At 61.1% G+C, this 21,586-nt stretch overlaps 2 protein-coding genes across 2 annotated transcripts; one reads left to right on the top strand and one right to left on the bottom strand.

Annotated features, from left to right (window-relative positions):
- Nucleotides 1-47: 47 nt before the first annotated feature.
- Nucleotides 48-16,054, bottom strand: MMS19 (MMS19 homolog, cytosolic iron-sulfur assembly component). Its single transcript, XM_055808826.1, has 31 exons — nucleotides 15,924-16,054; nucleotides 11,974-12,022; nucleotides 11,085-11,185; nucleotides 9,381-9,466; nucleotides 8,900-8,974; nucleotides 8,247-8,316; nucleotides 7,931-8,059; nucleotides 7,668-7,729; nucleotides 7,319-7,405; nucleotides 6,940-7,014; nucleotides 6,584-6,661; nucleotides 6,155-6,293; nucleotides 5,620-5,774; nucleotides 5,333-5,411; nucleotides 4,943-5,068; nucleotides 4,557-4,638; nucleotides 4,099-4,196; nucleotides 3,373-3,513; nucleotides 2,982-3,137; nucleotides 2,638-2,737; nucleotides 2,369-2,471; nucleotides 2,183-2,257; nucleotides 1,924-2,050; nucleotides 1,740-1,840; nucleotides 1,614-1,670; nucleotides 1,317-1,503; nucleotides 1,116-1,198; nucleotides 854-1,018; nucleotides 713-772; nucleotides 489-589; nucleotides 48-415 (listed from the first exon to the last, which is right to left on the bottom strand). Exons 1-31 carry the CDS (start codon nucleotides 16,018-16,020, stop codon nucleotides 388-390), a joined length of 3,072 nt encoding a protein of 1,023 aa, XP_055664801.1. The 5' UTR covers nucleotides 16,021-16,054; the 3' UTR covers nucleotides 48-387.
- A 198-nt stretch (nucleotides 16,055-16,252) lies between these two features.
- On the top strand, nucleotides 16,253-21,470 carry UBTD1 (ubiquitin domain containing 1). The gene is made up of 3 exons (XM_055808876.1): nucleotides 16,253-16,469; nucleotides 20,208-20,435; nucleotides 20,666-21,470. The coding sequence occupies exons 1-3, from the start codon at nucleotides 16,253-16,255 to the stop codon at nucleotides 21,049-21,051; spliced, it is 831 nt and encodes a 276-aa protein (XP_055664851.1). The 3' UTR covers nucleotides 21,052-21,470.
- Nucleotides 21,471-21,586: the final 116 nt, after the last annotated feature.

Below are 21,586 nucleotides of genomic sequence, written 5' to 3'. Positions count from 1 at the left end.
GGGCACTGGGGTCGCAGCCTGAGCAGCACAGGGACCCCCCCACAGCATTACCAAAACAGATAGATTTATTCCTCTGGCACAGGGGTTGCCACACACCATACATGTGTGCACAGGCCTGCCCTCTCTATTCACACGTGGCGAGTCTGTCCGTCACTGTCCCTTGCTGCAGCAGAGGCTGACAAGCCACGAGCAGTACAGCTCCTTCCGCTCCGTGGGTGTTGGGAAGGTGCCGCAGTGAGGGGTGCTGTCTGCTGGCCTCCAAGCTCCAGCCCCAGCGGTCGGGGCAGTACTGGGCTTCGAGGGTCCGTGGCATCAGTTGGATGGCTTGGTGGGTTAGCAGGGGCCCGGTCAGATTGTCAGTCAGCACAGGGAGGTGATGTGGGGTGCTCACCTGCCCGGACTCCCCAGCAAGAACCTGTGGGGACAGAGGTGGTACCATCAGCCATGTCCCCAAACACCAGCAACCCCAGCGGCTGGCAACCACTCACCATTCCCCCCGTGCTGCCACTGCCTCCTTCCGTACCAGCCTCTTTTTGTCATCCAAAGGCTTGGCCAGCGCCCGAATAACTCGGGCCTTGTATGGGAGCAGCTGTAGGACAGAATGGGCTCTTACAGTGAGAGAGCTGGGTGCTGGCTGCCCCCAAGGAGGAGGTTTGGGACCCCCTTGCCCCTTTACATCCAGGAGGCAGCAGACTGCTGCGGGAGCACTTACCACTGTTGTGGGCAAGCTGGTAAGTGCATGGGCACAGCGCAGGGCGGCAATGCGGACAGCCTGGAACAGACAGGGGTGAGGGCAGCAGAGAGCGCAGGGGCGTAGGAGAGGAGTGTGGGGTGAAGGAGGGGGTGCACGCACCATGGTGGGGCTGGAGGTGAGGCTGAGGAACTTGGTGACCAGTGTATCAATGTGCAGGCTCATGATCTGGGGAGCTTCGAGCAGCAGCGGCTGGAGGCAGCTCAGCGTGGAGAGCTGCACCACGTGGTCCGAGCAGGACAAGGCCTCAAGCAGGAGGGAAAGCAGCTGCAGGTGGGGAGGACACAGGAGACATCATGAGTAACTCCCACCCATGTGCTCTGCACTGCCACAGTCCCGCCCCGCTGCCAAGGCTGGGTCTCACCGTGGGTAGCTCCGTCACCAGCACAGGTTTGGGGAGGTGGTTGAGCACATGGGACAGGCCCTTCAGGTAATTGGCCTTCACGTCTGTGGAGAGCAGAGATGGTTGCAGGCAGGCAGAGGAAGAAGGGGACGCCAGCTCGAGTCCCCTGGGTAAGGGGTCACAGGGCGGCAAGGCTGGGCTGGGCTGGGGGCGGCCGCTCACCAGGGCCAGCCTTGTAGAAGCCCTGCACCAGCTTGGGGACGTTGTCAGTGAAGAAGCGCTGGCGGAACATGATGCGCACGTCTGCGTGGCAGCCCTTGTGCAGCACATCTGGGGACTTGGCCATGAGCAGGGAGAAGCCGTCAGCCACGGCAGGGCCCAGCTCCGCATCACCCAGCAGGCCCAGCAGCTGCGAGGGAGAGAGCTCTGAGACAAGGCGCTCGGCCACTGGGGTTCCCAGCCGGCCGCACGGGGAGCAGGCATGCTCCTCCAGCATCACCCAGCCCCACCACTGCCTACCTTGTCTGTCAGGTGGGAACTCAGGGGGTGATAGCGCAGCACCAGGGCTTTGGTGACCTGTGCAGGCAGAGCAGAGTTAGCACCAAGCCGGCCCCCCAGCTCTCCCACATCCAGGGTGGGCCTTACCCAGAGCAGCAGCGTGAGTGCCTGCGTTCGGCGGGGCCCTTCTGCAAGGCTGGGCTCCATCCTGTTCACTGCAAGCTGCAAGATCTCATCCAGCTGCTGCCCTGGGGACACAGAAGGGACAGGCTGAGCTACTCCCCTGCCAGCAGTAGGCAAGGACCCGTGTTGTCCTGCCCAGCTCCCTTACCTGCCGGGTGCTTGTTCACCAGCCCTGCAAAGCACTTGGCAGCTGTGGTAGCTGTGAAGGGGCAGTTGCAGGAGCAGCTCAGCGCCAGCAGCTCCCGGAGCAGACGTTCCTGCTGAGGAATAGCCACCTGGAAGAGACACGGTGTGTGTTACAGGCCGGGGCCACAGACACTCCCTTCTGCCCATGGAGCTTGCTGTGGGCCCAGGTCAGAGGGTGCTCAGTCAGGGCCCCTTCTCCACTCTGTTCCCCACCAACTTACATTGCGGGGCAAGGAGCAGACAAGGGCCATGAGGAGGGCAACCAGGCGCCTCTGTGCCTCCAAGCACTCCCCGTCCTGCAGGGGAGTAACAACACCCACGTCATTACGGTCCTTGCTGCCAGCCTGTGCCAACATCCTCATCCCCTGGCCCTGCTCCAGCACCCCAGCCCCAACCACCCAACACACCTCGAAGGGCTGGAAGGAGCAGGGAAAACTGTTCTGGGGCAGGAAGGAGACCTCTCCATCCAAGAAGAGGGGCACCACATGAGACACGCTCTGGGCAGCCAGCCTAGAGAAAGCAGACATTGCAATGTGCTGCTCTGGGAGGGCCACCAGAGAGCTCCTGGGTGCCTCCCGGCAGGTGAACAGTTGCCGTCTACAGATAGCAGCAGGGGGAACGCAGCCGGCCCCCTCCCCACAATGCAGTGTCCGGTGTCCCCCCCAGCATCACTCACTCAGGGCTCAGGTGAGTGGTAGCAGCGCTGATGACTGGGACCATGGCAGCCAGCACCTCTTCCTCCAGCAGCGCCTTGCCCAGCAGCGAGTGGGTGCTCTCTGCATGCAGCAGGAGGAAAGGGACATGCTGCAGCCCACTGCCCAGGGGGATGAGGCAGACACAGGCCCCTGGCCCACACCAGCCCTGACGCAGGGCTGCTCTGCCTCTGGCAGGCAGCAGTGGGCACGCAGTGTTGGCAGTTGCCGGAGGGCAGCAGCAGCAGCACTGGCTGCAAGGTCAGGGACCCCCCAGAGAGCCAGGGAGCTGCCTGCTCTCCCTCTTCTGCTCCAGCCCCACACCTACCTTGCATGGCAGCCTGCACAGCCATGGCCAGCAGGCAGGGCACCACCGTCTGGTGGTAGTACCAGCAGCCTTCCGCGTCCTGCTGGCACTGCAGGGCCACACGGTGCAGGCTCTGGCACACAGACACAATGTCTTGAGCGTTCCCGGCCTCGCTCCCTGCAGGACACGATGATCACCATCTTATCAAACAGCTGCAGCACCCACCCCTCTGATCTGTGCCGGTATCCCAGGGCAGTGCAGCCCTCCCTAGTCCCCCTCCACCAGTGGGATTCAGAGCCCAGCCCTGGGCTCCTCCCATCACTGCCATCCCACCCTCCCAGCCACCGCTGGCAATGGAGGCAGCTCCTGCCCAGATGCGCTCTAGAGAGCTGCCCGCTGCAGGCTGCATTACCTTTGTGCACCTTCCAGAGATGCTGCAGCAGGACAGGGACAGTCTCCCTCACAATGCTGGTGTGGGTGGACACAGCTGCCAGGGCCTGCAGGCAGCGCTGCCGCAGGGAGCGGTGGTCACAGGAGCTCTCCTGCTCCCGCTCTGAAGAGGAAACACACCTCAGAGGAGTGCTGGGGTGATCCCAGGGCCCCTCGCTCCAGGGCATTCAGGGCCCAGACCCTGCCAGGGTGGACGGGGTGAAGCAGCACAGCAGAACTAGCCCGTGCCAGGCCCAAGGCCAGGGGTCCTCAAACTACGGCCCGCAGGCCGGATACAGCCCCCCAAGGTCCTCAATCCGGCCCCCGGTATTTACAGACCCCCCCGCCCCGCCCCCGCCGGGGGTTGGGGGGGGGAAACCAAGCAGCTGCAGATGACTGCCTGCCACTTCATCTGTGTGCCAGCCCCCTGGTTAAAAAGTTTGAGGACCCCTGCCCAAGGCACTCTGCCTGCCCTGTGGCTGAGCAGCTCCTCCCCACCAGGGTGATCCTGGCCACACAGGCTGGTTGCCAGCAGCAGGCACGGCCTTCCCTGTGCCAGTACCACAGTGTCTGTGCTAGGAATTCCCCAAGGAGAGCCACCAACCTACATCATCTGGCACAGCCCCACTGCCCGGCAGGAACCAAATGGCGGTGGACAGGCTTCAACCAAAACCAGAGGTCACTCCCTTCCCAAGGCTGCCAGCCCTACCTGACTGCAGCTCCTCTTCAAGCCTGGGTACCATGCGTCCAGAGAAAACCTTTGGGTAGACAGGAGCCAGAGATCCAGCTGCCTCCATCGCTGCTTCGCTGCCAGGGTGGGAAGAGATTAGGATGGGTGATGTGAGCACTGCAAACCTGGAGCTGCTTGTACACCAGCTGCACAGATCTGGGCTAAAAGGTGCCTCCAGGAACCAATTTCCCAGCAATCTCCCTTTTTCACCTTACTGGCAGGCAGAGCAGACCCCTCTACTTCGACAGGCCCAGACTTTCTCATCTCCAGTCCCTAAGTCATCTGGTTTATCCCTTTGCTCTTACACCCACGTGGTCTTATAGCTCAGAAAGTTCCTGCACTATTCCCAAGACTACAGCCCCTCTGTGTAGCAAATCCAGGCTTTGTTCCTCTCCCCAGAATGTGAATGACTGCAGTGGTGCCAACCCACCCCTTACCTGCTCTGGGAATCCTCCTCACGCAGAGCAAGATGGATGAGGTGATCCACAACCAGCTCCAGGTCAGAGGGAGACAGGAAGCCTGGAACAAAGCCATAAAGGAAACTTGCCCGTGGCCAAAGGCAAAGATGCCCGTGTTCTGGCCAGCGTCCTTCCCCCTCATCCAGGCTAGCAGCAACACACCAGCATGCCAGAGACACAAGATGCCCAGCACAAACAGACAAGAAAGAGAGACCAAGCGTCCCTGGATCTCACGGCCCGGGTAGAAAATGCTGCCAGCGCTCCTGTGCACCTACAGGCAGCAGGCAAGGACAGCCCAGCAGCCACGCGGCACCAGAACAGGGCGACACCTCCCTCTGCCTCCCCAAGGGAAACAAGGCACCAACCTTGCAGGGAGCCCAGGACAGTCAGTGCCCTGATCCCAACCAGTTGCAGCTGCACACTGGGATCCGTTAGCGCTGAGAACACCACAGAGCAAACCGGGGCTCGGAGTGACAGCAGAGTGCTCTCATCTGGAGAGACAGAGGCATAGAGTCACTGACTACACCTGGCTGTCACTGCACAGCCACCACCACAGAACCCAACAGACCCTTTCTTGGGCCCTGCTGGTTGACCCCCAACCACACTGGGTCCCTGGGGCATCAGCAGGGGGTCGCACATGCAGCCACCCAGGTCACTGGGCTTTCCTTCTCTGTCAGCATACATGAAGGTGAGGCCAGAGCCAGCAGCCACCTGGGACACGGGTGCTTCTGGCCAGAGAGACCAGCCAGCCTCACCTTCTTCCACATGTCCCCACTTCTGCTGCAACTCCAGGAAGCCCAGCAGCATTTCCAAGATTGTCCTCCTCTGACTGCTCTGCAGGGACACAAAGGTGTAACCCAGATCACCGTCACTGCTGGGACACAGCTATGCCTCAGCCCAGCACTGCAAGGCCACAGGGAGCCCACGGGTCCCCAACCACAGCCAGGGAAAGATGCCCACTCTGCTCCCACCGAGCCCTGCAGAGCCAGCGGGTGCACTTGGCCCTGCTGTCTGTGACCACAGAGGCCAGGGTGCCCCTCACCTGCGAGTGCTTGCTGTACTGCTCCAGCAGCAGAGGCAGGACACTGCGGGTGACATGGTGGTAGGCGCGGAGGGAGGCACCCGCTACTGCCTGCAGGAGTTTGGCACTGGGCCACACCAGCTTCATGTCGGGCTCACACAGATGGTGCCTGCAATCTGAGATAGGCTGGGTGTCAGCTGCACCAGCAGAGCTCCTCTGCCTCGCGTGCAGGGCTGGGCTGGGACATGCTGCCAGGGCACAGCTCTGAGCTGCAGCACTGCCTCCCTAAGAGCTGCTCACCCCCACCTCCAAGTGCACAGGACAGCCTTGGATGCCCCAATTCCAGCAGAGGGAAGTAATGCAATCCTATAGGAATTTCCTACTGTGCCCCCTTCTCCTCCCTTCCCGCAGCCAGTTACCTTGGAGAAGCCAACAGTGGCTGTGAGGGCTAGAAAGAGAAGAGAGGCTTCAAAGAGAACAGGAGGGAAGATCTCTAGCTAGGAGGATGCCTGCAGGCCTGGCTGCTCAGGGCAGGGTAGTTCTCTCTGCTAGCTACCTTGCAGGATGCTGCTGAGGAAGGAATCCAGCAGATCCTCGGTGTCAGAGCTGAGCACAGAGCGGGAGAGGCAGGCAGAGAGGGCATGCAGTGCGGCCAGGCACTCCGCCTCGACCTTTTCGCTCGCTGTCTGGAACACCTGCAGGAGAGGCCGTAGGATGAGCTAAGCCCTATGCTGACCCCAAACACAGACTTCACGGTCCCAATGTGGGCTGAAGGGCTCAGGCTCCCATTTCACTTCCTATGTGATTTGACCAGGCAGTAGGGCACATCCAAGCCCCAGGGACACATTGATAGGGCTGGCCTGTCCCCCACTTTTCAGCTGGGGGCTGCTGGGAGACATGAGGCTCGCCTGGTCTGGCTGTGAACTCCTGCTCAGCAGGAGCCCAGATGTGGCGGCGCATTTGTTAGGGGCCCTGCAGTACTCACCTCCCTGCGCAGTGAAGACCAGAGGCTGGGAAGGAATTCCTGCAGCTCCTTCTGCCCATAGATAGCACAGCAGGCAGTCTGCCAGAGGGAGCCAGGAGAAAACATCAGAGAGAAGTCAGTACCAGGAGGACATAGAGCCGTGACACTGCCCATCCTGGCAGGCTCATGCTGAACTACACAAACCACTCAAGGGACAGAAAAATAGGGAGTGATGCAGGCCAAACTAGGACCCTGGAGATTGTGGCTTTGTAGGGGAGAGTTCTCTGGCTGGCAGGGAGAGGGGCTCAGAGGTGGCTGGTGGCTGCTGCTGCCACATGCCAGCTGTGGGCGAAAGGCAGTAGGGGATCCCTCCTTACCAGAGTCTGGAGGGAGTCAAGCTTGGCGCTTTGGAGGTCTGAGTCCATCTTCTCAATGAGCAGAGGGAGAAGGAACTGCAGAGAGAGGCACTTAGACTCAAGCCCAGCCTTTGCACCACCTTGTCCATGGCCCTGCAGGGCTGCAAGCTCAGCCTCTGCCAGAACTACCCTCGTAAGCAACAGGCAGCCCCTTCCCAGGGTGTCAGCATCAGCACCCTCCCCACACCCACCACCAGCGGGAGACAGAGCTGCCCTAGTGCAGGCCCCTAGTCCCAGTTGTTCCCATCCCAAGAGCCACAGCAGGAGCTGCAGCGCTATGAAATGCAGCCTATACTCAGGGAACAATGGGGTGCTCAAGAACCCCCTAGGAGCTTCCTACCTCAGCAAATTGGGGCGTGGAGGTCAGTACGGCCCGGAGGCTCAGGATCAGGTCTTCTCTCTGGATGCCATGAGGGTCGTTGGGGGGCTGGAAAGGAAGCGGAGAGCAAGTCATCCACCCATCAGGAAACCTCCCAACCCAGCCGTCAGCTGAGGCTGCATCACATCTCCAGCAAGGCAGCTGGATGCCAGTCACTGCAGCCAGCATGGCACTGGTCTGTCAGCCTGAGTACCACAGCTCACAGCTCAGCACTCCCCAGCCAAGACTCTTGCCCACCCCCTCCTCCCATTCTCTGGAGGGGACCCAACCCCAGAAGGAATAGGCTATGGCATGGGGCAGACTCACTCACTGGAGTAAAATCAATGGGGAAGTAGCAGGATGTAACTTCAAACAGCTCCTCCACAAAGGGACCTGCAGGGAGAGGAGAGGGAGTAAGCAGAGATGCTAAGATACAGCAGCTATGCCTAGTACCCACGACAGGCTGGCTACGCAGCTCCTAAAGCATGTCAAGGACCACCCCAGCCCTAGTCAGACCCAAGAGCCATCCCTCCAACAGCTCAAAGAAAAGCAGTATGTCTCCCAGCCAGCTCTGCACAGCAGGCACAGGCTCACCCAGGGCATAGTTCTTGGCAATGAGATCACGCACGATCTGGAAGGCCACCAACAGATTGCGGGGATCCTTCTCCCCATCCATCACCTGGATGAAGCCGAAGGTGAAGTCGGCACCCAGGCCCTTCAGCTCTGCAGAAAGAAGGAGTGTGAGTAGGTGCAGGACACCAGACCTCACCACCAAGCCATAAAATCAGCCCAGCCCTGCAGCCCTTCCAGCTCTCCTCAGGCAGAGCCACGGAGCCGCCGGAGAAGGTGAAAGCAAGCCATTTTCCCAGTGCTGACAACTCCAGAGTGGTTCTGGCATCTGCCCGCTCACCTTCCTCTCTGGTGCTCATGAAGTTGGTGATGATGCTGTAGACTGTGTGGCGGTCCAGCTGCAGGAGGGACTGGAGGGAGGAGCAGAGCAATCAGAACAAGCCTCCGCACATGGTGGCACCGCTACCCACCAGCCAAGGGCAGCCCATGCCCTTGAGAAGGGGGCAGGACCCCCAGCAGCTCAGCTGCTGCTTCCTGGCACACAGATCCCATTCAGCACATGCGAAGTGTGCACATGCCTGTGCAATGGCACCTGAACACGGCTGTGTCCATCACTGCATAAATGCACCATCACAGTCACACCAGGGCCACAAATGCTGGCCAAGGCCCTGTCAGCATCAACAATTTTAAATCAGAGGAGCATCTGGGAGCTGGGGACACTTAAACACAGCCTGAATAGAGCAAAGGAAATAATTCCCCCAGGGATGAGAGATGAGAGGACAAGGGCCAAATGGGATCTTCAGCTGTTGTCTGCCTCTCCCTCTGCAGTTAGCCATGCTGTCTCTAAGCTCTGCAGAAGCACTGCACTGCGCGGAAGGATGTGCTACACTGCACTGCTGCTGCATGTGCTCAGTTCTCGGGGCGGGAAGGCCATACCCAGTCACCCAGGGAGCAGGGAGCAGGGATAGGAGGATGGGAAATCACATTGCTCACCTGCACATGTACCTCCTGGAAGATGGCTTTGAGCACAGACACTGATAGCCCTGAGGACAGCACCTCACACATGCTCTGGGGACAGGAAAAGAAAAGCAAGAATAGAAAACCATGATGACAGCCATATAACAGAACTCCTGTCTCTCCACAGCAGCTGCCTGCAGGATCCTCTCCTACAACAGGGAGAGCTCACCACCCCCATACACAGGACAGGTCAGGACACCTATCATCTGCACTGCTCCCCAGAGTGGCCAGGGAATCCTTGCCCCAGTAGCAGCATGGGGCAGGAAACCAAGGCAATCTCCTCTGCAAGGGGCACAGCAGGAGCACAGAGGACACAGGGCTATGCCACCGGGCAGGAGCTGACAGCCCAGCCAGGCTCTGCTCAACATGCTGCTCCAGCCTGCACTGAGGTGTTGCATGTCCCTGGCACCATTCTGGAGCACACTGCCATACCACGGGCTCAGAGGTGCGAGCTCACCAGTGCTCGGAGTCCTTGGAGCACCGAGGGGATCACAAGGTGATGATCTTGCAGACGGTTCTCATAGAACAGGACCAGATGCAGCACTGTCAGGAACAGACACACATACGCGTTAGACCCAGGAAATGCAGCTACCGGGTGCTGGCCCCAACTCTGCCAAAAGCAGCTGCCAGATTAAGAGTATGCACATCTTGCACCGGTGAACGGGACAAACTGCCACTGTTGGATGCACCCACCTGGTTCCAATGCCTTCACCCTCCCCTCATGACCAACTACATCAGACCGCAGCGGGGCAGCACCCACCTCTGGCTGCTGCACAGGTACTGGAACTACCCGAGAGGCATTTGCCCTGGCCTGTCCAGACATGTGGGTACAGACACCAGCAGGAAAGCGGCAGATGCCTGCTCAGCCGAGGCTGGAGGATGTCGTGGGGTGGGGCACAGGGCTGGAGCCCGAGCTCTGGCTTCTCTGCACTTGGCTCCACAACACGTTCCCGACCCCTGAGTCACGGCCACGGGCGCCTGCACACCCCGGCCGTGGGGAGTGGCAGCAGGAAGCAGACTGGAAGAGCCGGCTAGCAGCATCCTGCACCCACAGCTGCTGCAGAAACTCACCCCCCCAGGAGGCAGCCTGACGCAGCACTTGAGAAATGAACTGCGTGAGGAGAAACACGAAGGGAGACAGGGCCAGCTGGGGGTGTCACAGCAGCTGCCTGTGCCTTCCAGGGAGCTGGCTCTGCCCACCCTCCTCCAGAGCTCCTGGTGACTTGGCTGTAATCCAGCTCGCTCCCCTTGCTCAGCTGCCCTGACTCTGCCAGGCATCCCTACCAAACCTCCCCACCTCCAGCTGCCCCTCCAGAGCACCCAACTCCATCACAGTCATCACACCTGACTCTAGCTACACTAGTACCTAGTCTGACCGTACTCTCTCTGCACAGCTGCTCTTGGCCCTGCCTGGAACTAGTTTAAGCCTTACAGAGAGCCAAACACCAAGAACTAAGCACCTTTTACTTCCATCCTTCCCTTCCTCCACCTCACTAGCTGGACCCCCTGCCTTGTCAGCCTGCTGGCACAGTTTCAGCTACCCAACAGCAAGGCCTCCAGGCCCACGTCAAAGTTCAGCAGCACTTACTGGCTTCCCCTGCTGCCAGCCAGTTGCTATGGGGCATTTAACACAGCCAAACCTTCTCCTTGCCTCCATGAATGGGACGACTTCAGCTCCCCGTGCTGGTCCTCCACTCCATTCTTATCCTCACACTGATCTCCCCTCCTGCCCAGGCCCCAGGGTTCCCCCAGAGTTAACCTAGGCAGGCCACAGGGCTTCGACATGACTCGCTTTGTGAAGGACGGTTTTCCTGCACTGAATCACCACCCAAGGATTTTGACATGCAGATGTATCCCCAAGGCGTCCCACGTGGTGCTGAGCACACCTGGGCGTGCAACACCCACACACTGCCAGGGGCACCAGCTGCAGCTTAGGGCTTTGGTGTGTTTAGGGAATTACATTAATTGTGTGGTGAGGTTGGCAAAAAGGCTGCAACGTGAGGCCCTGTACCCTCCTTGGACTCTGATTCTTGAGAGATACATACGAAGTCATCACAGTGCTAAATCAATCCCTTTGCCAACCACAAGACAGACATTTGAGTGGCGCAGGCTTTGCCCCCAGCCTGCCAGCAGCCACTCAAGGACCCTGAGCAGCCCTTACCTTCCTTCTCCTGGAGCAGGGAGTAACACTGGAGCAGGACTTGTGACAGCAGCTGGATGCCTCGCCCGCGTGTCCGAGGATCTGTGCTCTCCAGACAAGACCTAGTCCGCATGGGAGAAAGGCCAAGAAGCCTGTTGTGAGCAGGAACACCCAAGCAGGAAGCACATCCTAAGCAGACACACTGTAAAAACAAAGGGGTGCTGCTCTCTGGGCAGGGCAGTGGTGGCCCAACCTTGCCTGAATTGCCAGCAGGGTGGGAGTGGACTCCTCTTCCCCTGACTGTGTTGCACATGTGTACCTGGCCCCAGAGCCACGCAGCAAGAAATCCAAGTTCTCAACTTGGACCAAAAAGAAATTGCTCTTGCGTCATGTCCTGCATCTGAAACTCAGGACTACCAAGATCACAAGGGCCAAAAAAGGGCAAAGCCTCTTACAATGAGGCAAACCCAGCCCCCAGCTGGGGAGAAACGAGCCTCTCTAAGGCCCAGGTCATGACAGCTCGGAGACTGGAGCAAAAGCTGCGCCAGCCAGCTCGTGACACAGTGATGTGCAGCTGTGTGCTCTGGCAGCTCCGGCTGGGGACAGCCCCAACTGAAAGTGGTCTGTAGCTCGCTGCCTGTCACAACACCTCTCCTTGGTCCTGGGAGAGCATCAAGAGCTGCTCCAGCCTTGCTCCTTTCCCAAACAGCTCCCAAGTCCTGGGCGGGCAAAGCACCACTCAGGCCCCATGCTGTGAGCAGACAACATCCTGGCAGGCCTGCATACTGTGGTGTGTCTGAAGCCAGCTCGTCCCGGACGAGCACACTTTTCCTTGTCACTGTCCCTCCTTGCAGGAATCTCCCCTGCAAGGCTCTCATGTGATACACAACAGGTATAAGGTTTTTCTTACCCCAAAGCTTCCACAAGCTGCAGCACCGTCCAGCTTCCATCCTTCACCCCTGAAGAAAGGAGGTAAAGAGAGTGAACCAAAGAGGCTCCCAGACCGTCAGTCGGGCACAGCACTGGCGATGGGTGCCAGGAAGGGTCCTGGCACCACAGGGGGAAAGGCTGGCTGGGTGCCAACACCTTGCTAAGCACTGAAGGAGCCATGTGCACTTAGTTGGTAGAGCTGCCTCCAGCCCCGCCTGCGAACATGTCTGGGACCGAGAGCTGCCTTGTCTGGATCAGAGCTGAGAGCAGGCAGCAAGGCGTGAACTTGCCTGCACTTTGCCTCTACCCCCTCCCCGCAGCCTGGCTGCATCCATCACTAATGCGTAGCTCCCAAGAGAAGCCTTGCTGTGCTCCGCTTTGGTGAAACACCAAAAAACACTTCTCTAATGTGAGCAAGGCAGGAGGAGACAGAAGGCAGCTTCCCAGGCGCTTCCTGGGGAGAGCTAGCCAAGCAAATAGCCCAGACACCAGTGATCACCCAACTTGCCACCCTGGCACCACCTTCACACTATGCTGAGCAAGACCTGCACAAACTCTCTCCAAGATGAAATGCAGGGAGAAAGGCAGCTTTGTGGACAGAAGAAGACAAGGCGCTGGGACTCTTGGAGTCTATTTCCAGCTCTGACTCAGACACACCCCACCAGGTTGCCTCACTCACCTCCTGCCTCAACATTCTTGCAACTCAACTGGGGGAAAGAGTCACTCCTTGGGAGGCTTTGGTAAGGACCTGCTGCATCCTACAAGAGCCTTGGCAGAAGGGCAGGTTCTCCATTCCCACCCACCACCAATGTGACACCTTCCCAGTAGGAAAGCTCTGCGTGTGCCCCTTAGTTAGGCATGGGGTGGGAGGCGAGGGACTGCCTTACCTTAGACCCCTAACCTGTAGCTCAGGTGGGCAAGGGACATTGCTGGCAAACTAGCAGCACCCTTCACTCTCTACCCAGACAAAACAGCTTTCCTCCACAAAAAACGCACCTTCTAGTCACCGAGACTCACTGACTTTGCCCAGAAGCACTTCTGGGAACTCCAGATGGCCCTGTTCTTCTCCCTGCTCTGATGAAGTCTTGCCTACATAACTGACAGGGCACCCACCCCCTCAGAAGCCTAAAGGTTTCATCTGGGGCTTTCCCAGGCCTTGTCTCAGCTAATGTCTCCTGCTGTTGCAAGCATTTCCTGGCTCTTCCTAAGCAGTTAATTCCAGTATATTCCAGTCATGCTGTTCATCAGAGAGTGGTCTTTGGGGATGGGAGAAGGGCTGGCAGTGTTTTCTGACAGCAGGCAGCCCCGACTCCAGAGACAGGGCTTCCAATCCTGCTTGACAGAGAAGGAAGAGGGACAGAACACATAAGGGGAGCTGCAAGGAAGAAGAGGAGCCCAGCAGGCTGCAGAGTCCACAGCCATAAACAGAACAGGAGGTGCCTTGAGCAACAGCCACAAAGTGTTAGCAAAATTTACTGCAGAAGAAGCACAGAGCAACAGCAAGCAGGTGCTGTGCACCAGCATAAACCAGAGTGGACTGCCGAGAGAACTTGTCTGGCCCCTTCGTACCCTGCATCCCAACATCCTGCTCTGCAAGCTCATGAAGCCTTTGTGCCTCTGAACCACCGTGGAAGAAGTCTGAGAGAAACTCCGTGTGGTCAAGCACTCTGCCTCCTCTACACAAAGCTGCTGGTTTCCTAATCAACAGGAAAGAGCTGCAGTGCAATGATCAAACCACAATCAGCTATTGATGCTCCCCACAGCTAGTAGCCCCTTCACTTGGGGCTGAGAACTTCACTCTGTTCTCAGGGTCCCAGGGGTGCGACCAGCTTCACCTCGCATGGAGTGACCACACCAGCCCTGACCTGCAAATACAGCTTCCTGCTCACAGGCAGAGCTGTGCAGACCACAGCTTAAGCACAAGCACAGCTATAATTGGACCTGCCTCATCAACACAGCAGGCACAGCGGTGAGCCCATGAAACTTCTGCCTCCACATCTGGCAGCAGCACGTCCCCTTGAATCCCTCCCTTACCAGGAGGGGCTGCCTTCCTATTCTGGTGTTCCGGTAGTCCCAGAGGCTAAACAGAAGCAAGCCATTTACCCTTTGCTACATTATTACTTGGAATCAATCTGCTCCCTTTCCTGACATGTCTGTCCCCCTTTCACACAGTGTTCTTCTAGACGTCAATCACTTCTGCAGGCTTTCGGTTCTGGTCTCCCTCATACCCTCAAAACATGAGCACAGCATTCATGGGGAGCATGTGATGGTTTTCCCTAACAGCAGTATCCTTCTCTCCCCATCTTTTAATAAGAGTTCAGCCCCCTTCTGCCACCCATTGACCTGTGCAGCCTGAGCTGCCTGTGACAGCACCAAGACCCTTCTTCCACTTGCCAAGTTACACTCAATTTAGTACCCAGCAACACATGGGAGAAGCTCAATGCATTTCTTCCAACAATTACAAAATGACCACAAGGTTAGACAAAACCTCCCTTTCACTCAAGGATGTATCATGCAATTTAAAACTTTCTGATGTGTGATTCTCTAAGAGGTCAGAGGGACCAAAGGACACTTGCCAGCTCCCTTGCTTGTCAAGGTAGGTTTGTCACAAGTGCTGTATGGCTGATGAGAGCTGGGGGGCGGGGAGGGCAGGCAGGGGCAGCTCTTCTGTTTGTATGTCTTCGAAGAGACAAAGCTTTCTCCAGGCACTTCTGTAACATGACCACAGATGACTCCAGCAGTTGTAAGGTTATCTTTCCCCCCGTCTATTTGAAGCATCTCAGAGGCTTTGTGCAGCTCTTTTGCAACATCTTGAATGTCACATAGTTCAGTGAATTCCTCCAAGTAACCTTGGCATTTTCTTCATTCTGTGTTACACAGACCACTGGGTGACCTTCCCATTTTGCCAGCTCATCTCATCACCAAGATATCATGGATCAGTTCACAATCCATCAGCCTTGGGAAAGGTCTGTAAGTTACTCCTCTGTGTAACGCAATCTACATAGTCCTTCTCTGCTCTCTCAGCTCCTTTCTAAAACACACTGAAGCCACTGCCTAGAAACACAAACATGCCGCCTTGTTCTTAGAAAGCCACGTTCCTGAAGCTGCAAATTCCCTAATGTAACAAAGTCACCAAATTGCTACTCCAAGCAGAACAAATTATCCAAAGAAACCAAATGACTCAAGCCCTGCCAGGAAAGGAAGAGAAACCACAGTGAATGCAACCAGAGCCTGGGCCCCAGACGCAGAAGCCAGTGAAGCCAGTACATCGGTCATCTCCCACAGCATCTCAGCAAGACCAGGAGCTCCTTTCCCACTGGTGCCTCCTCCGCCACCCAGCCACAGCCACTCATAGCCGGTACCACCCACAGCAGCTCCCACTGCCCCCCAAACCTCCAGCGCTGGGGCCTGCCCCCTCATGCTCCCGTCAGCTCACACATCCCACGCCGCACCCCTCACGCTGAAGCCCCGCTCCCTGCTCCAGGCCAGCCCCTGGCACCACCAGTGGACGCAGCGCTTTCAATCCCACCGCATGCTCCAAGGCCAGCCATCTAAAACCCCGAGAGACCCCAACACCTCTGCCCTCACCCCAGCTCCCAACAGCCCCCCATCGCCCCCCAGCCACCTCTGCCTGGCCGCTGCAGCCCCTCACCGTAGCTGCTGCCCCCCTTCCATTGCCCAGCTCGCAGCCCAGGCCCTGCCCGCTGCCCCCCGCCCCGCAGCCTCACGCCCCAGCCCCACAGCCGGGCCCGGGCCCTGCCCCGCAACCCCCAGCCGGCCCCAGCCCCACGCTCACCCTCACGGCCCGCCCCGCACCCCCACGCCAGGCCGCACCGCCCCTGGCCGTGCCCACGCCCGCCCCAGGCCCGGCCCCGCCGCCGCGCCCGCGCCCACGCCCGGCCCCGCCCCGCCGCCGCGCCCGCCCGGTACCTGCCGCAACCTCGGCGGCGCGGCCGTCCTGCTGCCCGGCCACGAAGGCCTGGACGGAGGCGGCGAGCGCCGCAGCTCCCACCCCGGCCGCCGCCATGACACCCCGCGCCCCGGGCAGCGGCCACCGGCCCTCCCGCCGTGCGCATGCGCCGGGGCCCGGCGCCGCGGGGGGTGACAGTCCGCGCAGGCGCACGCGGGGGGGGGCGCCCCCTCCTCACCCCTCCGGCCCGGGGCAGCGGGGGGGGGGCGGTGGTACGGCGGGGCGGAGGGGACAAAAGTGCGGCGGGAGCGGGCGCGCGCACGTGGGCGGTGCCGGTGCGGGCGGTCACATGCGCACCTGGCGGGGCGGGGCGCGGCGCGGCGCGGGGCGTCTCCGGCGGCGGGGCGGCCCCGGCCTCAGAGCCGGGCCCCGCGGTCGGCTGCAGCGCGCAGCCGGCCCGGCCCCATGCCGAGCGCCGCCGCCGCCGTCGAGCCCCGCCATGGGCGGCTGCGTGGGGCGGCAGCGCCGGGAGCGGCCAGCCGCCGGGAACCCCCGCAAGCGAGCAGGTGAGCGGGGCCGGGCCCGCCCCGCCCGGACACCCCCGGGATCGCGGGCGCCGGGGGGCGATCCCGTGTGCCTCTGGGCGCGGCGGGCGCGGGGGAAGCGCGGGCACCGGAGGGGCGCAGTGCATGGCGCGGCGAGGGCTGTCCCGCGCACAGCCTCAGGACCCGTTCCGCGCCGCCGGCGGCCCGCCGGCACCGGGGCTTTCGGCCAGCTGCGCGGCCCCGGGAGCGAGCAGGCACCGCGGCTCCCGGCCCGGCGGCGCTCCGGGGGTCTTGCGGGGTCAGGGCGGGGGTGTGCGGCGCATTTGCCTCTCCCCGGTCCCTCCAGGGAAGGGTGTGTCCCGGGCGGCCGGGGGGCTACAAGGCAGGGGGTGCCCTCGGCTTGGGCTCGGCGGCGCCCCCCGCACGCCGGGTCCCTGCCGGCCCGGGGTCGGTGCTGCCCGTGCACCGAGCTGCTGCCGCCGGGCACAGCCCCATCCCTGCGCCCCCGGGGTTTCGGGAGGTGCCGGTGACTTAGCCGCGGGGCGGGGGGTACCGGTGCGGCTCCCCGGAGTTACCGGCAGCCGAATACCCGGGCGCCGTGAGGCGCCTCCCTGGAGGATCGCGGAGGCCTCGGGGATGGTACGGCTACCTGCCGGCAGAGGGGACGTGGGCCGGCAGGGTGAATCACACCTGCCTTCCCTTTGTCCGCCTCCCCGGCCGGGGCAATCGCAGCCGGTAATTAACGTGTTTATGGCGAGGCGGTGGTAGGCGGGAGAGCGGGGGCATGGAGTATGTGCCCGGGACCGGGCGCCCCGGCCCTCTCTCGCAGCTGGGATGCGGGGGTGGCGTGGGGGAGTGGGACGGTGCCCACCCCGGGGTGCCCTGCTGGCTCAGGTTAGGGTGACAGCCCCCCCCCGGAGCCGGAGCCCCCCAACCCAGCATGCTCTGGCCCCCAGGGGTGCAGGTGCCTTCTTGTGGGAGCCAGTTGGTACTGGGGTCCCCAGCCGACCGTTCGCCCAGCTGGGTGCAGGTGTGGGGCTGTTGCCTCATAACTTGGGGCTGCTGTGGCTGGGGGTCAGATCCCAACATCTGGATCCATGTGCTCCCCTCCTGTGGCAGGCAACAGCTGGCTGCAGAGGCTGCGTCTCCATCAACACTACTCATTCCCTGCCAGGCTCTCCTGGGATGGGTCACGGTCCCCTCCCTGTGCCCCTGGCAGCTGCTGCCGCTGTATTGCAGCACATCCCTTCTGAGGGGAGTGGGACTGTCCCTGGTTGTTGCGGTGTCCATGCCATCCCTGCCTTTGTTTGTGTGGTGCCATCAGCCCATGGGAGCCACTCAGCAGGTGGTGGTGGGTGAAGCAAGGCTGCAGCTGCCTTCACCCACAGTACCAGTACGGGGACACTGGCCCAGGCTGGCAGGTCCCAGCATGCGAGGACGTGCTGTTGGTGGGGAGGGGTGCTCTGCCTGCCTGCCTCTGCTCCTGCGGGGGCCTGGCTAAGCAGCCTGCCTGCCAGGCCAGCTCCTGCCCTGGCTGGGGCTCACTGCAACCCCCTGCAAAGAGGTGCTGCCAGGGCTCCCCACAGCAGGTGACAGTGTTTTTCCTGGGGTAGCCAGCTTGACACAGCAGGAGTAGTAGGATGCCCATGGCACGCAGCATCCCAACCCTGCCTGGCCCAAGAGGGGACCAGCCAGCACTGCTGGAAGCAGTGTCGCTTGCCATCTGGCTGGCATCTGTTTCCATGCCAAGCCAACCTCCAGGACCTGCTGGCTGGGGCTGCTGAGCTTTCCCCAGGACTCCAGCTGGGCAGGGAGCAAGCCCCAGGGCAGGAGAGCCTCTAGGGCACAGCCTCCTGCCTGGGGGTCCTTGTACCGGGGCACCGGGTGGGGCTGAGCTGCAGGCAGGGCACTGCAGGCACAGGGCAGGAGGCAGGCATGCTGCCTGCGAGATCCTGTTGGCTCGAGTCCGGGCACAGCGAGCGGCCAGACCTGTCCGGTGGTGCCACTGCGGAGAGTTGCACAAGGGACCAGGAATAGAGCAGCAGGAGGTGATTAGAGGTTGTGGGGCCCAGATGGGCGGCAGCAATAAATAGATAAGGCTTAAGCCCCAGCCTACCTGGGCAAGGCTGCCGGGCACACCTGCCTGCATGGGGCAGCTGCAACCTGTCCCTGCTCCCCGCCACGGCCGGGCCCCGCAGCTCGATCCTACTGCCTCCCCCGGGCCAGCCTCTTCCCTTTGCCATGAGCCGAGCTGAGGGGCTGGCTCCGGCTGGGTGTCCTGCCATGCATGACAGTCCCGGCTGTGGGGATGCATGCCACAGCCCGGTGGCCACAGCAGCGTGGAAACATGGTCCCAGCTGTGCCCTTCAGGCTGGTTGTGGCTGCTGCTCCGGGGCAGGTGCTGCCTCTGACCTTGCTCTGTCCTGCGGTGCTGCAAATCCCTCCTGCCCAGCACCGTGACTGCTGAATCGGCAGTGCTGGCTGCAGCCGGCTGCCCTCACTCCTCCAGGGATGTGGGCAGGATGCTGCTTGTCAGGGATGCTCAGCATCCAGCCCTGGGTAGCTGAGCTCCTGTGCCCCACGGGGACCCCTGGGGTGGGTGCCATGTGTCACATCTAGGTCTAGGTGGGTGTTTGCTGGGAAAGCAGGTGCTGTGCTGGCTCCAGTGGTCTTGGATGGGGTGGGATAGGGCTGGTACAGTTAAAAAAGGTCACGTAATGCCTTGTTGTCACCACACGTTTGCCAGGGAAAAGCTGCCTGGGGAACATGGCGCAGCCCGCAGCTGGCAGTGGTGGCTGTCCCCAGCAGCTGGGGTGTGTGGCATTGCCTTGCCTGGCGGGTCACTGTGTGGGCACCTGCATCCTTCCTGCCCGGCGGGGACTCCGCATCTCCATCCCTGCAGGAAGGGTGCTGGCTGTGCGCCCCAGGGAGAGGGGGTGGCAGGAAGGAGTTGTCACTTATTGTCCCCAGCTCAGCTGGGAGTGACAACAGCTCCTTCCTGCCCCACGCTTCCGGCCCAGCCATGGGGCTGACAGGATGGGCCTGTTCCCACGGGGCACAGCCTGGCATAGGGAGGGCAGGAGGGCAGTCTGGGGCTGGCATGGGGGTGGCCCAGACCCCTGGACAGTGCTGGCTGTTGGGGTTCCCTGGGGACATGGTTGGGGGCTGTTTCATGGAGAGCCAGCTCAGTTATGGCTGTTGCTGGGGCTACCTGTGGAGTGGCAGCCCTCCATGCCAGTGATGTCTGATGCCCCCCGATGCCCTGGATGCTGTGTGCCTGCTGTTGTGTCCACAGCTGGTCCCTGACATCCTGGGGTGGGCAGAGAGGACAGTAAGGTCCTGCCCACCCATCCCCCGCCGGGGCTGCAGCTCAGCCTTCGTAATCCCCTTCCCACTCCAACTCACCAGCTTATTTCCTTGCTAATTCCCCAAGATATAAATACTGCTCTGCCTCAAAGGGCCCCAAGGCCCTATGGCCATCCCATGGGGCAGGGGCTGGTCTCCCTAGCATGGGGGCAAGAGCCTTTGTTCCTCCTGGGGGTAAAGGATGTCACTTGAGGAGGCAGCTGCTATGAGGCCAGTGGGACCTTGAGTAGGGCTTGCTTTAGCTGAGCTCCCCCTGGCTGTATTGGGGACTGTGCTGGGCAGGGTGGACCTTCAGATGCTGGTGTGCATGGAACCTGTGGGGATGGAGAGGTGGGAGGCTCAGGGCTCAAGGGGGAGCCCCATCCCTTGGCTGAGCATCCCACCCCTCCCCAGGCCGCAATGAGCCCCTGAAGAAGGAGCGTCCCAAGTGGAAGAGCGACTACCCCATGACAGACGGGCAGCTGCGCAGCAAGCGGGATGAGTTTTGGGACACGGCACCTGCTTTTGAGGGCCGCAAGGAGATCTGGGATGCCCTGAAGGCAGCTGCCTATGCTGTGGAGGCCAACGACCACAGCCTGGCCCAAGCCATCCTTGATGGAGCCAGTATCACCCTGCCCCATGGTGAGGAACGGCACCAGGGTTTTGGGTGGGGTGGGTGCTGAGTGCCCCATATCTGGGCACATGGGGGTCCCAGGTTGGAGACGAGAGGGGTTCCCAGCTGCCATCCACACAGCTTAGCCCAGCCAAGCAGGGGCAAGACAGGCCCTGCCCCACTGCCTGGGGTGGCCCTGTCCCCATCTGAGTGGTCCGTGGGGATGCCCGCCCACAGCATCTCATCCTGCTGTCCCCAGGGTCCCTGACGGAGTGCTATGATGAGCTGGGCAACCGGTATCAGCTGCCAGTCTACTGCCTGGCACCTCCTGTCAACCTGATCCTGGAACGGAGTGAGGAAGAGGCAGCAGAGCCAGCCGAGCCCCTGCCCAATGCCCGTCGGGAGTTCACCCTTAAGGTGCGGCTCTCCACCGGCAAGGACCTGCGGCTCAGCGCCAGCATGGGTGACACCATCGGGCAGCTGAAGAAGCAGCTGCAGGCGCAGGAGGGCATCGACCTGGCCTGGCAGCGCTGGTTCTTCTCAGGCAAGCTGCTCACTGACCGCACGCGGCTGCAGGAGACCAAGATCCAGAAGGATTTTGTTGTGCAAGTGATTGTCAACCAGCCCCTGCCGCCCAGGAACTGAGCCACCCCCGACTGGTTGCAGGGAGAGGACAGGGGGCTGGGGGACAGTGGCACCTCTGGGGATGCCCTGTGCCATGTCCCAGCCCTGCCAGAGCCAGGGCAGCCCCTGCTCCCCCCTGAGGCTGTCCCCCACCCATGTGACCCCACAGGAAGGTCTGGATGGGGCTGTGCCCCTATGGTTGCCCCCCTTGGCTGGGGACATGGGCACACACTGTGTTTGCTGCAGGAGGTTCGAGACCAAATGTCTCTGGGGCGGTCAGCGTGGCTGGGGCCCCACTGCCAGGCTGTGCTGGCAGGGAGAGGCCGTGACCCGCTGGGCTCCAGCTCCCCCTGGCCGGGAGGCCCCGGGCGTTGGGCTGGGTGGAGATGTCTCCCCGCTGTACATAGTCTGTATTTATCAATAAAGCCTTTTCATCCTTCCTGTGGCCTCGGGGGGGCGCTGTCACCTCCATCCACGGGAGATGCCCCATGCTTGTCCTGTGCCTGCTCCCATGCCAGGCTGGGCACAGGGTGGCCAGGGAGAGCCTGCGTGCCCC

The sequence above is a fragment of the Falco peregrinus genome, chromosome 1 (genome assembly GCF_023634155.1).
Source record: "Falco peregrinus isolate bFalPer1 chromosome 1, bFalPer1.pri, whole genome shotgun sequence".
In the NCBI taxonomy this organism is placed as follows: Eukaryota; Metazoa; Chordata; class Aves; order Falconiformes; family Falconidae; genus Falco; species Falco peregrinus.
Note: the sequence above shows the minus strand (reverse complement) of the source record. Positions and strands in the feature narration are given on the sequence as shown.